Raw genomic sequence first — 18,610 nt, 5'->3', positions numbered from 1 at the left:
CGCACTGTCTGGAACTGCCGCCTACAAAAACTCCACCCGTCGAGGAAGCTGCATGTTCCATCGCACGTCTCTCGCCGTGACGCAACTGTACTGTGCCGCCTGTGGTTGGGAGTGGATTTCACGAAAGCATACTCCTTTCGTATAGGAATGGCAGACATCTCCAGATGCGACTCGTGCAGCAGTGACAAGTTGCTAGAACATCTACTGTGTTTTTGTGATCGCTTTGTGAACGAACGCGACAGTTCTTCGCGCGGCGCTGGAGAAACTAGACTGCAACAGACCGTCCTCGGAAGAGAAGGTCCTTGGATCGTGGCCCTACGCGTCGCAGGCCCACAAAGCGATGAGGGGTTTGATGCTATAGTTAAAATGAAGCGGGTTAAGCGATTGTTTGTAGGCGTGCAATGCGCATATATACCCTGACAGTGATTCCTTCCCTCATATTTCTTTATTTCTTTGAATGCCTTCATCCCTTCCCCCCAGTGCAGGGTAGCAAACCGGACGCGCGTCTGGTTGACCTCTCTGTCTTTCCTTCTTCCCGTCTCCTCTCCTCTCCTTACAATTTTCTGTTGCTCTCTGCATATGCAATTATTATATGCCACTACAACCTAATTTTCTAGAAGAGCAGTGCTATCTGTTCGCTTGTTTCAGTACAAATACGTTATAAGTATTTCCACACCGAGTCTTCAGGATGGTGTTATCCTGTTCTGCAAGAATTGCATAGATGTCCATTCGAACTTTTTGACGCAAGTTATCTGAATGCGACAGTAAAAGCTGTAATTAAAGAATGATGGCTATCGATGAGAAGGCGACTGCAATCTGTGCTTTCTGTTTGCTTTGTCACCCAGCTGATTAGATGACCTGATACTCTCTGTTCAAATGTTGTAGTTTCCAGAAGAGATTCATGCTAGGTGCTCAGTCAGTCGCTTGAGATAAACACACAAGACGTTATTGAACGATGAGAAACTGATACATAATAGTGCGCATCGCATCTCTTTTGCAGAATGCGGACGAGCGGAACCGTTGGGTCGAATCATCAATGGAGAAAAAATGAACAAATTACAAATACCGTGGATTGTAAGCAATGTTTCATGTACTTTTCAAGCATAGATGTACGCTTCTCTATCCTGCTTGATGAGCTTTTGCAGAAAGCAATTATGCATTGTGATAAAATAGAATACGCTAATATGCTTTGTAATGTACAGCAGAAGGTTGTGGTGCTTTGAAATTTGAATTTGAACCACTGTTAAGCCCTCTGCAATACGTAAAGAGTCATATTCTAATTTGGAGAGCGCTAATGCGACAGCTTCAGCGATGAAAATCTTGATGGCGTAGTTTGCAAGAATGCGCCACTCAATTACCTAAGCCCTTAGTTGATGTGCTGAAATATTATTATAAGTCGCTTTAGGTAAATCGTGAATAGTGATGAAATTTCGCTTGGCTGCGCCAGAGAACAAAGCTTATCTCAGTCAAGGCGACTTTTATGTTAATATTTGATGTGATTTTTTTTCCTACACAACATATGTTCATGTTGAAGTCTTGAAATTGCATAGATAAGTGTTGTTTTTGTGGAAGCTAATATCAAATAGCCCGTTCATAGCGCCTAAGTAGGCAACCCTACAGACTCTGCAATGGGCTTGTTTCGAATTGTGACATACTGCATAATGATATATTTCTACACCCAATAATTATGAGTGCTTGCCGTGTTTTTTATTTGTATAGCGTTGTCAATCTGGTCCATCCCGTTTACGTTAGCAGTTGTCGTTTTATGCACTAACCATTGAATATACAATATATTTAGCAGGTATAGAGTGTGATAGTGGGATAGCCAATTTTTGATTTATCGGGACGTTTCATTTACTTATGTGTCTGGTTGTTTTCCTTAGGTATGCGCTAGCACAACTCTAAAAGACGAGAACGGCAAAGAACAAGTGCTACGCTGTGGTGGAAGCATATTAACAAACAAGATAATACTAACAGCAGCACACTGCCTGAAGCTCCCGTGAGTAACACGTATCTGTGACCGGAATCGTACGTTACCTTTTGTGCAAACTTGAAAAGGATGTGGTTTTGGCTAGTTGGCAGTCCTAATGACTAAGCATTAGGCATCACGGAATACCACCATGGAGCTAAGCATAATGAAGCGTCAACGGTTTCGCGTAAAACTAGAGGCGAAACTAGAGTGGAACTAATTCCTGGTACATGTGTTTCCTCTCTTCTGCATTGCGATTTTGTGACTCGTAATGTTATTTTGGGCAAGAGCCTGACGACGCCCTCTGCAGGACAAATGCATCTCCCATGTTCCTCCTACTGACGCGGCCCTGTGCTTGCTGTGGTCACGTTATTCACGTAAACTGCCCAATCTCACTCTAGAAGAAGATGGAAATTGTCGCTCGTGGAGCATGTAAGTAGAAATGACCATTGCGTGCGCTGAGATTCAAAAAGCAAAAGGCGACCACTCGGAACTACTATCATTTCTACGCGACGGTTCAATCTAAATGAGTTGGCGGATGTGATAAGGTAGTATTGTCATGGTTTGGCCAAGAGAACGCAGCCTCTGGCCACCATTCAAGCGATGACTTATCTCGCTAATTTGCTGGACGCAATTGGTGTTATCTCTTTATTTTTTTCATTAAAGTGGCTATACTCTGGTTGAAGCAAGCGTGTACTACAACACCAGCGAGGCGTTGCATGGGCCTAAAGCATTGGTGAATCGAGCTATCGTTCATCCCAAATACAAAGACGTCAGCACGGGCTATGACATCGCCTTGATGAGTGTAAGTCCTGATGCCTGCGCTTGTTCTTACAAGTTGTGCTTTCTTTGATATTACGAAGTTCAGGAAGACAATCGCTAAGGAGTAGTGCAGACAACAAGTTATAGTCACGAAGGGGCGGTAGGAACAAGGGGCGGTAGGAAATTATGTTGCGTGAGAAAATGAAAAAAAAAATGCAACAATAAAATTCGATAAGCTGACGCAAGACAGCGATAATTCGGTATCGTATGAAGATACCTTGGTCCTACTGCGAACAATGAATAGGCTCACGACGATAGATAAATGCTGTTACAAACATTCGACACTTTTCGGCGTTATTTCGACGGCTGCTTTCTAGACGTATTCAAATATGTGTAGAAAATAAAAAAAAACAATAAAACAAACTTCAGCAGCTTTATTAAATATTGAAGCAGTCAAACTAGTGTCCAAATAAGACTGATCGGATTGTTTAATTAGTAAAAACTGTGGATGAAATATCTGAGTAACCCGAAAAGGAGAATAATCTTTTGGCACATTAGTGTTACTAAAGTGCTAAATTTATGGTAAAGATATGATATACATCGCAGCCTTCTTATATGCCTCAGCAGAAGAAAAAAATGGATAATAAATATACATGTAGTAACGTGCTCCTAAATTGAAAGTTTCGGCTTTTTAATAAGTACCGTTTGACGAAGCTGCTAAAACCATGTGACCATGTGAGAGTAGGTAAGAACCCAGCAATGACCGCGAAGCAAAAATTCATCATATTTAGAAAAGTGAACGATCAGTTTTTGTACATTTTAGTGTTACGCTTATTAAGGCGATAGCATTAACGAGCTCTTTTCGCAGGAATTCCGCTGTCGGCGTCGGCTTCGTTGGTTGTGAGCCAAAAACTGGCGTTGTTCATGAGCGAAAGATCGAGTTAGATACAAACTAATAAATAATAAAAAATCGCCTTCGTTTCGAGGAGATTCGAACACAGGCGTACTGCACGGCAGTGAGGAGCTCCGACACAGGGGCACGCCAGTGCTTGAAACTGCTTTGAAAAAAAAAATAACAACAACCATGCAGGCGTCATGTAGTGCGAGGAGTCCCGTTAACACATGTGGTATTGCGTGGCAGAAGAGCAGGGTCGCACTTCTCGTCACACAATGTGAATTGCGCATTCAGTGGTTGTTTTCGAGGCTCACCGATTACGAAGCGCTGAGGCCTAATTGATAATCGTCTTCAACAACAGCATCGACAAAGTCTACAGCTGCGCGTGTGGACCTGGCTTCATGTATCATTTTTTGTTTATGCTGAAACTACACGTGTACATGGTGCATCTGTTCCGTACTCCCTTAGAGCGTTGTTCTGCTTTCTTATCCCCGTGTAATCCACATGTTGGATTCATGAGACAAATACTTTGTGAAGTAGTAGCGCACCCACATTGATCATCTAGCGCTAGCGTTATGAACAAGTCACGGTGACTACCTTCACATACTTATCAGCGTTTGTCTAATGTAATGAACCGAGTTTAAATGTGAGTCACTGACATGGAAATTAGAATATTTAGTGCATTCAAATGATCCACAGGATCTCAATAGTTACGATATCTCTCGTTGCTCATGTTCGTGAATAATTTGCGACATAGATCCTGATATATTACCTTACATTTGATCGCGTAATGGTTGCGGCTTGAGAAGTAACACACATAGGTCTTTCTCATTTTCTTTTCCTAATCCATAGCTTCTGGAGCCGCTTCGTTATGACCCATACGTGAGGCCTATCTGCTTACCAAAAAAAGTCAGACCACTTTCCGGAAGGCCTGTTCTGGCTTCAGGCTGGGGATATACGAATCCAGGTAAATCAATAGGTTATGATTTACTACGTGTACGCACGAACACTACCTTACATTAAGCTATCTGGGCGAGAATGAAACAATCGACGAATAAAGTAGAATATAGAAAAATGGCTGAATATATCCCATATAAAATTATCCACAATATCTCGCGCTCTACACGTGCATTGCCAATTGCGAAAGATACATGACCATGATAAAGTCATAAAAAATATAAACATGTCCCCATGACACAATTTATGCATTTTCAGGCACATATACCTTTTATCAGACAATACCACTGCTGGTAAAATACACCTGTGCATTTCTGATCCTGTCCTTGTTTTCACTGTTTTACGTTTATTCTTACGAGCCTGATAAGATTCTTAATGCTTGCATACCAGACAACCCTTATATGTCTTTTAAACCGCAAATCTTAAACTCTCTAGTATTTCTCGCTTTTGGGCAAGTTGGTGCGTTTCTAGAATCAATAATAAACCGCGCGCCAAAATCACGACCACACAGAAACACGAAGAAACGCATAAAACACATAGAGCGCCCGTCCTACATGTCACTGCATTTCTTCCGGTTTTTGTGTGGTCATGATTTTGGCGCAAAGTAGACTCTCTATTCGTTATGAGCAATTAGCAGTACCACATTAGGCCACAGACGGTTACTTTCCAAGTCACAAGAAGTTTTTGTTTAAAGAAAGTACACACTGTTCTACGGTGCAGTGTTTGCACAGCTAGCTGGCAAAAGTTCTGCTTGAGCAGTGCTTCAAGAGTATCCAAGGACCCTACAGAGAAGAGATGTGTCCTATGAGTAGTGCTCAAGGAAAATTGCATTGTACTAGAAATTTTCCAAATAACACTGTGAATGGTAGGAATGACAAAAGAGGTTGTTATACTTTTGGCGGCGCCGGTGCACGGGTTGCCCTGATTCAAGTATCGTGGGCGTAAGATATTCGCAGGGAGTTTTAAGGCAGTTCGTCTTTATTGTTTCTGCTAATGCTCAGTTGTGGCACTTCTAAGGAATGCATTAGTTTCAATGACGAAACGTTAATTCGTGGACGTTTATTTGCTTCAAATTGCGACATACGCAGTACAAGTGCTAGCTTTAGAAACTTGTTATGGACAGTTGCTCAAGCGTTCAGCTGTGTTTCAGAAGTGGATGGCGGTCATCGATTCTTGCAGCGGGCAACTCTTCACAAGACTTGCTTTATGTAGTGCTGAAGGTATTACCAGACTGGAAATGCAAATGCGAACTGCATCATACAACAGCTTCGAACGTCAGCAGCTCGTTGTTACTGTGTACTCACACTCCTGGGAAGGATATCTGCATGGTAAGATCATTAATTTCAACCTAATTACCTCTTAACATTTCTGTAACCAATTATGCGACTTCATGGACACCATGATGGGCATGTTTGCAAATATTCAGACCACATGAAATCCTTTAGTTTCAAGATATAATAGCCATAAGTACAGGCGTTTCTGCATTGCGCCCACGTCACCTAGCGGCCACCGTGACATATATTCGCTAGAGTGACCTCGTAGTAGCCAGCATATCAAAATGGCGAATAAAATGTCACGCAGCATATCCTGTGATACAGAGTACTCAGTCATATGAGGTAGCACAGCTATTATTCAAAATGGTTTGAAAACAACAGGAGCCATTTGTCGAGAAAACGGAGTATATGTCGTTTTATATATAGTCATGTAAAATTGTCTAGATTTAGTTTCTTTTTAACTCTGTGGTATTTACCTGGTCAGTAAATATATTTTGTCAAAACGGTCAGTTGTTGGGCTAGTTGGTTCGACATCTTGCATAGAGGAGCGCGGAATGGGTAAACACGAAAGACCGCACAACAGAAGACAGCGTGTTTTCTGTCGTGTGGTCTTACCTCTTAAACAATTCCGCGCTCCTCTATGCAAGATTTATTTTGTCAGCGTCCTACTTACCAATTATAAATCTTTAGAGACTTGCACATGTCCCCATAATGAGATATTTATTATCATTGCTCATCAAATATTCGGAATGGGAAAGCCAGCGCTTTCTTTCGCACACGCCGATCAGTGTAGTCCTGATAATTGTGTGGGTTTAATGCCACAAAACCACGAGCTGATTACGAGAGACGCCGTAGTGGACGGCTCCGGAAAATTTGACCACCTGGGGTTCTTCAAGGTGCACCTAAATCTAAGTACACGGGCCTCTAGTATTTTCGCCTCCATCGAAAATGCAGCTGCCTCGTCCGGGATTCAATTCCGCGACCTGCGATCAGTGTAGTCCTACATTGTAAACTCTGAAGTCCACTGGCATCAAAGGAATCACGTATCAGTGGACGTTTTTCTCGGGCAGATTAGTCTACAGGCGTACGAATGAGACTGACTGAAATTTTTTATACCCATTGCGTGGCGTTCCACATTTTGGCGCTTGAAGCGCTTATACCTGAACAAATACCAGATATACGATTGCATGTGTTTGAATGTTTCAATGTATACATGAATTGCAGTGTCAATTTTATTGCCTTGGCCCAGTTAGCTGTACGACTATTTTATGCTGCAGTGACAAACTGCTCGTTGCCTGATCTTCATTTCAGGGGGATTCGGGTGGACCACTCACAGTTTGGAACAAAAATGGGCTGTCGGAGCTAGTGGGCGTTGTGTCGTTCACATTCGGATGCGGCTCTGTGGGTTACCCAAGCGGATTCACTCGCGTCTCTGGGTACACAGACTGGATAAGAGAATCTATGAAATCACCAGACAACTGGCAGAAACTGCCCGCAGCCTTCAAACATTAGTCAGAAGAAGTTGCATCTCCGCCTGTCTGTACTTTAGAGAACATTTTAAGTAACAAACACGTAAACCACCGGGAAAGCTCGTCATACTTTCGTCATCTGTATATAGTGCACGAGGTACCTTGAAGGACTACAGAAGCATTGAAAAATAAACTAGTTATTACTCTTGGTGCTTGCAGAGTATTTGTATTTTTTTCTCTTTATAAAAAGTCGCAATTTCCCCGCAACGGTGAGAAAACGAATGCATTAGAAATAAATTGGAACGCGATATAAAGTAAGGCTGACAGCTTATTGATCTAGCATTTCACCTCTCTACCAGTGTCGGGTTTAACTATAGCCAGCTGCAAAAGCCCACAGGAGCAGGTAGGCGGACTGAGGCAGCCACTGCCAGCCACGCTACATGTGATACGACGACTTTATAACAAAAAGTTCAGGCACCTTCGCTCTAGGGGCGCCAAGCCTGGAGCAAATGCAGAGCTGGGCAGCCTTCTTTGTTTCGGTTCGGTTTTCTCTTTCTTTCCTCCACTTTTTCTTTGTTTTTCTATTTCTTTTTCGTTCTTTTGTCTTTTTGTCTATTTCTATTTATTTCTTCCTGTCTATTTATTTCTCTCGCTTTCTTGCTCCTTCAATTTTTCTGTCTATTTTGTTTCCTTTGTTGCTCACTCTTTCTGTTTCTCGCTTGCTTTGTCTTTCGTTTTTTTTATTTTTATACGTGGTTTTGTGGGGCCCCGTAAATGCTCCACACTTATCATTATCAAGACACTCGAAGAACAAGAGGAAGAAGACTTCTCCTTGGCGCGAGCGCGCGCAGTATGCTGCAGATGGCTTGCTGTTCGTGGTTTTGCCTGCGTTACGCCAAGCTACGACATCATACGACATCCCGGCCTCCTAAAGTGCTCCGCACCTAATACGGGGGAGCGCGAAAACATGCGTGTTGTGATCCATTGGAAAGAATTTAGTATGGTGCACCCATATACACTTCCTCTCTTACGAACATGAAAAATACAGAACACCTTCATCGGGCCACTGTCTGCGCTATCGCGGGGCTTCCTAAACACACTACGACACCCACTCGAGCGCGTGGGGTACTTGCCTCCATTGAGGGACGTCGTCCGTGAAGCCCATTCTCGACATTACAGCCGCATGGAAAACATGCTGGAAGGCGAATGAATTCCGACCTGGGTTTATTAGCCACATGATGACGCGCCCCCTCGCAATAAATAAATAAATAAATAAATAAATAAATAAATAAATAAATAAATAAATAAATAAATTGAGTATACGGACTCTGTCCTTGAGCAAATCATACAAACGACAATGCTATTGAACATTACAAAAGGTTGATGCAAAGGACAAGCGCTTTTCTTGTGCATCAGCGTTATTTCTTTCTCCTGTCTCGATTCCGCGCTATTCAATGTTCAATATTATGAATGGGTTAGCCCAGCAACGAATTTCCTTAAAGAAAAGGGTGAGTTTGTGAATTTTCGAGTTACTAAGGTAGTTTAGCGTATTACAGCGATGTTTGGTAAAGACAGGTAGGTCGTAGTCAGAAGTTGCCACGCAAGGAATGGATCTTTGCTCAGTATTGCTATATACGATAATAGAATATAAGGGTTACGCGCATAAGTTATCTGTCTGACAACTGCCACAGAGAAAGCCAGGTTGTAGGAGTACACGAGCGAGTTCCTTGTGTCATAAATAACGTCCGCTGTCAGCTCATCTGAATGCTCGGGGCACAGGTTGTCTGAAAGAAGCAACCATAAAAGATTTCTCCGTAACCTGAAATTACTGCCTCTGTGACGTATGTAAATTTGTGTTGCCACTTTTGCTGTACGGAAAGTGCCATTCTCACGCGAACAATGCCCGCGTAATACTCTTACGCACAACTTGAACAAAGGTTCAAGCTCGTTCCAGACAGCACCTGCTTTGCAGGTTGCGAAAACAAACTGTACCTCTGACATCAATATCTGTCCTTATTTGTTATTCATACAACAACTATCAATAAAGGTAGTTCATTTCAAATCAAAAGGAGCATTCTGAGATGTGGTGTAAACTTGGCTGCAGGCGCTTTGCTCAGTGATAGTCATGCGTCGCGGGGAGCAATGTGAAGTAGAACTGGGTTCCTACTGCCGTTCTAAATATTATCTCGTGTTTCTACTATGCCTGTCACTTATACACATATCCAATGGAAAAAGCGTGAGTTTATCAGCATTTTCAAAGCAGTCATAATTTTTTCATATTGGAACGAAATCCTGGATGCTTCGGTGTGAGATGAAATGGGAGCCTGCTTTTTTTTCCAAATTTTATATCTTTTTCTAAATTTATTTGAGCATTTATTGTCATGGAAACTTTACAAATAATCAAGTTGGCTTCTGGGCGAACACTGTGATGGAATGTGAACATTTACCTCTTTTTCCCAGCTATTCTCATTTGACACGTATACGGATCAATATATATGGCAGAGTATTTCAGTGATTGCTCAAGCTGCAAAAGTAATTTGATATATATTGAATCGGCGTTGGGAGTATTGACGGAATTTGCATTAATCAATTGCTTTGTGGTTACTGAACGATATGCAGTGACTTGAAATAGCTGATATTAGAAGTAATAGGAAAGAGAATGACTTAGGTCGCGAGTTCGATTATCGATATCAATTGTTAAACTATATGCATTCTGCCAGTGAACACCCTACAATCATTTCATTGGCTGCCACGCGGATTAGCTTTCGGCACTCGATTCGAAAAGAAATTAACGGTTTTTTATTTTTATTAGACAGTGAAGTGGGGCCGAAGCCAGGTACACCTGTCGGTATAACAGCACAAAATGCCTAGGAGGTCATAATGCTTTACCGCTAAGTGTTCGCATGAGAAATGGGCTTTTTGGCCGAATTTCGCCTATTGCCATCTAAGTCAGCTAATATGGGAACTTAGTCTATTCTGACAGCTTGCGTGACATCGGTTCGATGCAAGAACTTCAGCAGGATGTTGCGATGAGTATCATTCGTTCTGTTCTAATGTCATTGCTTGCACCCTATATGTATTCAGTAGCAGAGCGCTTGGCACGTACTTGTTCTTTGACACAATTATTTGTCCCATAGTAACCGCGAGACTTCTGGTGGCAAATTTTTAAAGAAAATCTGTCACATATTTCCTACTGATATTTATATGAACTATTCCGACCGGTGTTGCTCATTCTGAAGAAAATGGATACCCACATCAACCGAAGGGGTAAGTCACCGCAAAAATTGCATTATAATTTTGCTGCTATGAGAAGATATGATGCTGCAGTTGAGTATTATTTTCGGCAGTATTATAACAGCTACATATCAATGGGTAATCAAACGCATTTAAACAATGATATTCTCCTCGTAAAACCTTTAGTATGTGTCTTCAATATTTTGGGAATTGAAATGCGCTATGAGCTCAACTACAACTTTGCAGGAGTTGTTGATTGCGATGACAACAAACATAGTTGAGATGAGTTAGTAGTGAGCAACTTAGCGCATTTAGTGGCGTTGGCCTAAAGGTACGGGCTCTCCGTTAAAATATGAACATTATCAACTCTAATAGAAATGGAGCTCCGCCACTCATAGTACATCTAAATATTGAAAGCGAAAAGAGATTTATTATGGCTGCCTCATAGCATATCTTGACCGGCGCTTCTATTATATTCAGGTTGTGGCTTGTCCAAACCTACCGGACGGGTTTTCAATGGCAAGACAATAGAGAAGTCCCAGATTCCCTGGATCGTGAGTACTGACTTCCGAGCACTAAGTTGCCGTCGTAAATAGACATATTGCTTGTCAGCAATGTCACGTAAGGGATGGTATGTACGCTCTCAAGAAGCACTGATTGTTGCACTTCACAAATATAGCTCGAGAAGTCTCAGCCTTAGTTGGTGGGAAAGAGAAGCGAAATGGTGTTGTCTTATGACATACATCACGTAACGTCGATCTTTACTCTGCATTACGACATGTAATTGTTTTACTCCAAGGTAGTGTTTCAGAATTTGCCATTCCTATAAAATGTGCTGTTTTAAAGGCTTCATTTCTTCTTTCAAGAAGAAGACGCAAGTAACACACGTTCTGCAACCCTAACTTGCTGCGAAGTTACGTATGTCCCTTATCTACTAGCTGTCTGTGCAGACAAGCTCAACTGAAAATTCAGCCCAAGAAACTGAATAGAAGGAAAGAAGAAAAATGAACACAAAACAGATGACAGGCACAAAGCATATTAGCTGGTACATCTGTGCTTGAAATACACCGCTATGGGGGTTAGAATGTTTGACGGGTCTACAGATCTTAGAAAATCGCATATAGTTCTTACGACGCGTCATCTATTTGATACTTGTCTATTCAAGAACTGGAGAACTACTTCAGTGAAAGCAGCGCCTTTATAAAGTCGTTCTAGAAAAGATAAACCAGGTAGAAGAAATGAGGTAGCAGTTACACCTGCGAATGATCTGGTACCTGTTGCTTATTCTCTATGTATGGCATGCAATTACACCGCTTTAAGACGTGAAAGAAAAGAAAGAGCACACTAGAGTGTATTCGTTTGATAGACAGAATGTGCTCGACACAGCAAAGCAATTCGTAACTCATACATGAGAGAACGGGCCGAAATAGGCGAAATAATAGTCCACTTGCATCAGGAAATATATGAAATTCCTTACGGACCTATGACATACATTTGGTTTATTTTCCCTGCACTGGTCATCCCGAAATGACGAAACGGCCATTTCTTCATGTATACCAGCTCTTTTTGTTTTAGGCAAAAAACACCGACTTCTAAGAAAACACAACTGGATTCCTCATTGAGCTTCGAGCTAGGGCCCAAATTGATTGTGTATTTTATGCGAACGACGACAGGATTTGTCTTTCAAGGCATCGCAAATATTTTCGTAGAAGCGTCGCTTATTTATAGTGAAACGCAGGAGGCAATGTAAACTCGCAACCTTGGAAACTTGAGATGTGTAAGACAGCGGAAGTTTGTTTTTATATTCTTCGAGAAACTCAATTGTATTTTCAGTTAAATAGAATTGTGCATTCTCATCGCCTACTAATTGATCTTCCAGAGGTGACGATAGAAAGGCTGTGCATTCTTTTATGAAATGCCACGTAAGATGGACGGCAACCATCTCAGTCCTCTTGGCCGAATTGACATAAAGAGCGTGAATTATCTGCAACGGATACATTTGCACAAACAATTGAGGCTCCTGTCCAGATGTCGTTTCACTTAGGAAGCATTTAATGGAAAACAAAATGCATTATCTATCTATCTATCTATCTATCTATCTATCTATCTATCTATCTATCTATCTATCTATCTATCTATCTATCTATCTATCTATCTATCTATCTATCTATCTATCTATCTATCTATCTATCTATCTATCTATCTATCTATCTATCTATCTATCTATCTATCTATCTATCTATCTATCTATCTATCTATCTATCTATCTATCTATCTATCTATAAATTTATATGTTGGAAATGACTCTGCTAGAATGTTTAGTAATGTCGCCTATTAATGAATCCTTGTGTCGTACGTCGTGCGCTCCAACTAAACTGATACGCATCAAGTCATTTTACAGAAATGCGCAGGCTCTGCGTTTGCACCATGAGACATGAATTTGTTTTAGTGAACACCCACATTTTCTTTTTCCTAGGTACAGATCGTTTCACCGATACCAGGGATGAAGTATGGGGGCGCTTGTGGTGGAAGCATTATTACACGCAATGTCGTATTGACTGCGGCTCATTGTATGACAGAGTGAGTAGTACTAAGTGCATATGCATGTGGTGTGGCCGACTGGGCTTGTTGGTGACACATTACGTTCCAAACGCAGCGCTAGCAAGAGGTATGGTAAGAGAAATCAATGGCTGTCTTTTCGTTTCATTATCGTCCTTCTTGACAACGGTGCTGTGAACGTAAGATAGTGTATACGTGTGTATTGACCACGCACTTAGGAGGGCTTCAAGGATACAAGGTTGTGTCATTTGATATTCCCCCAAAGTCACTGAGGTGACCGATTATCAGAGACCCAAGGCCTTACCTTTCTGAGTCCCGTAGTACCGATTTGGAGGCGGCGGTTTATATTAAACTATAGCCAAAATAGTAATTCAATTACTGCAAGCTAACACTGCAAGTGAAAACACTCAGGTAGCTCGCAGTTTTCTGTAATAGATGTATTGGTAATATTCCTGACTAGGATATTATTTTAAAAAGAACGAATGTATGTTTGTCTTGGTAGTAAAAAGTTATACACAGTCAACCGAAAGAAAAGAAAAACACGAAATAACAAGGTGTGACTATCGGAACACTACTTCCTTTCTTAAAAACTTGCTCATATTCCAAAGTTGCACTCACATGTAAATGCTTTTTTTGTTTTCTTTAACTGGAAGACCACAGGAACCGTTTCTGTTACAATGTTTCATTTACCAGGGTGCTAGTAAAGGCTGGCGAACATCAATGCATGTATATTTACCGATTTGATCTAATACTACAGTGTCACACATGCTCCTTTTTTATTGCGATATCAGCTATATGGACAGTCTCGAGAGGTTTTTGCCGTCGCCGCCACCGTCATGTCCCTCCCGTATGAAATCCGAATTGGTAAGATCCCCCCGCGCATCGTATGTTGTACCGCGGGTAAGTTCTATTTTACCGTGGGGAAGTTCATCGTACGTTCTACCACGCCCGAAGCAGACATCAAACGAGCCGGTCCATTTCCGTTGCTCGGAGGGTGTATACGATAACATCACTCCGCTCGAGAGGACTTTCATGGAAGCAGACAGGAAACGCCCTGCCCGCCTTTAACGAGCATGAAAAGACGCTAAGACACGAGGGGGGGGGGAGTGTCGCGCGAGTAGCAACTTTGAACTTTGAATCTGATGGCGCGGTCGCGATCGCTGGCGCGCGCGCTATCTCGACAGCCATCACAGCGGGCGGCTCGTATACCCTTCTACGTGCTGCGTTCTCAACGCGAAGTGACTATGCATCTCTCCCTGGAGCGGCCGTATTCTCTTACACCAGCGTTTTGTAGCTACGCGAGATCGGATACAAAACAGCTATCAGCCTAACTTAATATAACGCTACAATTTGTTGCTATCGCATTCATTGCTTCGCCCTTGCGGTGAAACTGTGACTTTTGTTTATTTTCGTGTGACCGCGTTTTGTTAGACCTATTGGCACCGGTCATAATGGTACTAAGCGCGAACACGAGACACAGTACAGGTGAGAGAACAAAGACGCAGTGCAATCTTTCAAGTAAAGTGTATTGGAAAGGTGCAGACACATACGTGTAGACCAAAAACAGCGGTTGTCGTCTAGTCATTGGCCGCTGCGGCGGCGCGCCTCTCGCGGCTGCTGCCCGTTGTTATACGGTGGTCAAAAGTGAGTGTAAAAGTCCTCTGCTGGAAAACATGTAAGGTGGTGGTGGTGAAAACATTTATTAACAGAATTTCTGCGGAGAAGCTCCGGGTATTCGGAGGTTCTTAACTTGCGGTGGGGGGGCCCTCAGTCCAGGGCTCCGCTCGCAGCAGCCGCTCTACGGGCCCGGTCAATTATGCTCAGCTGATCATCCAGGTTCTCGCTGGCCAGCAGCTGTTCCCATCGCTCCGCTGTGGGATTTTGTATCGGGGGTAAGGCTGTTATGGCCTGGCATGCCCACGTAACGTGGTACAGGGTAGCTTTTGCTGGGCACCATGGGCAGTGAGAAGAATATGCAGTAGGATGCATTTTACTGAGGGTGTGCAAATTTGGAAACGTGCCGGTTTGAATTTGCCTCCAGCTGACCGATTAGGGTAGCTCGAGGGTATGCGAGCCGAGCACCTTTCAACTCCGTTTCTGAGGAGCCCGTTCCCGTCCCTTGCGACTACTCGGCCATCCTAAACCATTACAGAGGACTCAGGCAAACTTACTCCCTACCACATCGAACATTAAATAAGGAAAGCATGTAAGGCAGTCATGGAGAATGACACAAGTCAGGAAATTGTGGAAAACACGTTCTTAGGGGCTGCTGAAGATGCTGACGGACGCTATAAAGAAGGTACAATGCTCAATACCGCGTGGAAACAGCGTTATAAGGACAGCACTCGTGTCGTCACATCCTTGGTCTGCGTTCGCGTCTTTCCTTGCGCTGTAAGCTGATCCAAAATGAACTATGCCCAACTAGCCAAGATTTCCTTCCTTGTCCTTCTTGTTCTAGGGAAAGCCGCAGTTTACAGAATACTCTACTAGATAACTCCCAAAACCGATTTTGCGCCGATAGGCTCCTCTGGGCACTCACCTTCACCAGATGGAATGGTCTAGAATTGTTTGTCAGAGACAATCTTACGGTGTAGAGACTCAATGTAGCTAAGCAATACATAGGAGACTTATCTACAGGTTTCAACAGTAGCGGAGTGATTATGACATAAATGAAAATGAATTAAATTGGGCCAAAAAACAGCCTGCCATCGGGGAATACCGAACCCACAGCCTTTCAATAATGATTCCGATTCTCTACAAATTCAGCTAGGATGGCGGTGTTTTGCCAATCCACTTTAATGGGTATTTCTGCCGGTTTAAAATCGACAGTGTTAGCCTGCGATATTCGTAGCCGCGGTGGCGAATACATAACACTGTTATCTTGCCATTTGATCTCATGCAGCACGCGATCTTTTTTACGAGAGGTCATCTGGATAAGAAACCCTAGCATGCCACCTACAGGCGCCAAGTCTGCCGGGACGAGGCCGTCGTTTCGAAAAAAGATATGAAATGCCCTTGCTGTGAAACATAAAGTAATGAAAGCTCCAGAACACTTTCGGCAAACTCGCTCTGCGCAGGTTCCCGATTAAAGAAGTTCACATCTACTACAATTCGACAAAAAGGAGAGATGGTCCTATCAACTATGGGGAACGCCTCTTCGTGCATCCGCGCTTCAACATGAAGACGGCTATCAAATTTGACATAGCACTTTTGAAGGTAAGGTTTGAAATTACTCTCCAGTGGTGTGAGCAGCCCGAAAGTTCTAAAATTTGATCCATAACTTTATTTCAAACTCAGAGCCATAAATATTTTGACAAATAGCGGAATTGAACAGTCGCAAGTAAAGTTTCTACGTTTGTGCGGACCAAGTGTGACGCGAACGTGTGCCAATTAGTCGGTCACGACGACGAATATATATATATATATATATATATATATATATATATATATATATATATATATATATATATATATATATATATATATATATATATATATATATATGCGTGCGTCTGCGCCGAGGCAAGAAATACTGGCTAAAAAATGAAACATGGTAGGTCCCTCCGTCATAGAAATTGGTGTAACACGAAAGTGAAACGTGACATCACAGAACTAGTTGAATGTCGTTCGTACATTGATATACGAAAGCTTACACCATGTCTACTAGTGTTCCGCAGCTACTGAACCATTTCATGTGGATCAAACAATGCTGACGTATATTGGCACATCTCCATTGCGACGACGAACTTTCATGATCCTGAATAAACCTTTGTGGTAGCTGTAGTAGTTAACATACATTTGGACATAGCATACTCTGAATCCAGTGGTAAGATGCCATCAACATGAATATATTAAACCACTGATATATTAAACCAATACGAATATTTCTCAAAGTGTCTTCATTTAAGTTGAGAAAAGAAAAGGTGTGCGCTCCCCAGTAATAGGGTAACCTACGCCTGCGCTTATGCATACACAACCACAAAGCACTTCAGGAACGCGAGAGGCACAGTTCGTAGCTTCAGCCGTGAACGCGCGAAGGCGTTCGCTTCGTGCTGGCGTGTCTCTCGCTGCTCCAAAGCACTCCCTTGCACGACACTCGCGCGTCGACGTCGGTGCCTTTGCATGATGCGTATTGCCGAAGTTTTAATAGTCGGTGCCCTTGCACTCGAAACAGTAGGCGGAGGAGAAACACCATTGCTGCTTGTGGAAGCTGCACTACTGTGGCTACGAGCCATTGCACGCTAACACGACGCCAAAGGCAAAGCAGGTACTGCGTCGTCACCAAATGGAATCACCGCGTCGCTGCGCTGAGACTACAGAAGCGCTCCCTGTTGGCGCTCGTTAGCGCCATGATGCAGTACTTCCCTATACCACTCCCGCTCCCAGACACCAACACCTCCACCGCCAACTAACAGCACTGTGACAGAGGGAAGGCTTGAGAGGTAAGAGGGGAGTTTGTGAAGCATCTTGCATGTGTGTTGGCTGCGCAGTGGGTAGAGCACCCGGCACCAATCATCGCGGACCAAGAGGTCGTGGATATGACTCTCATGTCATCAGTGTTAAGGTAACTTTTTGATATTTTTCTTTGTCTTCTGACAGTGTCCATTGTACGGACATCATTTCCATGACAGAGATGACGTCACAATGTCTTGGTGGACAGCAGCATCAAACAAACAAAAAAAAAGATGAGGAAAGCGCAACTGGAGGAGTGTGCTTACACGCACAACCCGTACTGCGTGTCTATATGTATATAGCTGCGAGAAACCTAAGGAGGCGATACGCCGAGACGGCTCAGCGCACCGAATACTGAATCTGAGGAAGCACATAGGTGTCGTCAGCAGTAACGAGAATTGAGAGGAGTGAGGGCGGCACCGTGCGAAAGCAGAGAATACATCAAAACACCAAGAGTCCGACGAAGGAGTCTCCAACAGCAACACCAACACAGCACTGCTGGTAAACCGTCCACACATGAATGCTCCCTCCCCACGAAATTGTTTCCGTATATATCAACTCAGTTACGTTGACTGCGCGTGTACAATGTTCTGCTTTTATTGACGCCAGCTCTAGGGCTTACAGTACGTCTCGTTTGTTACATCGATTGAAAGCGCTTTTCCCTTAAGGCTCGTACCGATCTTACGTGCTTCGCTTTAATTCTGTCTTCTAATCTATTGTCTCGTTGTGTTTCTTCTCTTGTCGATCTTAGGTGGGATAGAATTTAAAAATTCGGTATTCTCGTTGCAGGTTCGAAATAATTTTAAGTTTGATAGATTCGTTGGACCAATATGCCTTGCAAAGAAGGATATTAGGCTGGGACAGAGACTGCTGCTCTCCGGCGGCTGGGGAATTATTAATGATCGTAAGTAATATATATCTTGTTTAGCTTACTTTTTTTAAAAATACCAAAATGTGGCATTACCAAATGCAAGCAAATTTGTTCTTCAGCAAAGTTTCATGGTAGTTACTCATTTTTTAATTTAAACTATTTTATTTA

General features: G+C 42.8%; 2 protein-coding genes across 2 annotated transcripts in view; both read left to right on the top strand.

Moving 5' to 3' along the window:
• The first annotated feature begins 1,900 nt into the window (after positions 1–1,900).
• On the top strand, positions 1,901–7,369 carry LOC119403283 (clotting factor B-like). The gene is made up of 5 exons (XM_037670230.2): positions 1,901–1,999; positions 2,636–2,774; positions 4,479–4,593; positions 5,763–5,911; positions 7,169–7,369. Exons 2-5 carry the CDS (start codon positions 2,769–2,771, stop codon positions 7,367–7,369), a joined length of 471 nt encoding a protein of 156 aa, XP_037526158.2. The 5' UTR covers positions 1,901–1,999; positions 2,636–2,768.
• Positions 7,370–8,884: 1,515 nt separating this feature from the next.
• The window catches only part of LOC119403282 (trypsin 5G1-like), a 42,478-nt gene continuing 32,752 nt past the window's right edge, over positions 8,885–18,610 (top strand). Inside the window, exons 1-2 of the mRNA XM_049418253.1 lie at positions 8,885–8,901; positions 16,197–16,335. Coding sequence (XP_049274210.1) covers positions 8,885–8,901; positions 16,197–16,335 — 156 coding nt within the window. The remainder of the gene's footprint in view (positions 8,902–16,196; positions 16,336–18,610) is intronic.

This window comes from Rhipicephalus sanguineus, chromosome 8, assembly GCF_013339695.2.
Source record: "Rhipicephalus sanguineus isolate Rsan-2018 chromosome 8, BIME_Rsan_1.4, whole genome shotgun sequence".
NCBI classification, from domain to species: domain Eukaryota; kingdom Metazoa; phylum Arthropoda; class Arachnida; order Ixodida; family Ixodidae; genus Rhipicephalus; species Rhipicephalus sanguineus.
Note: the sequence above shows the minus strand (reverse complement) of the source record. Positions and strands in the feature narration are given on the sequence as shown.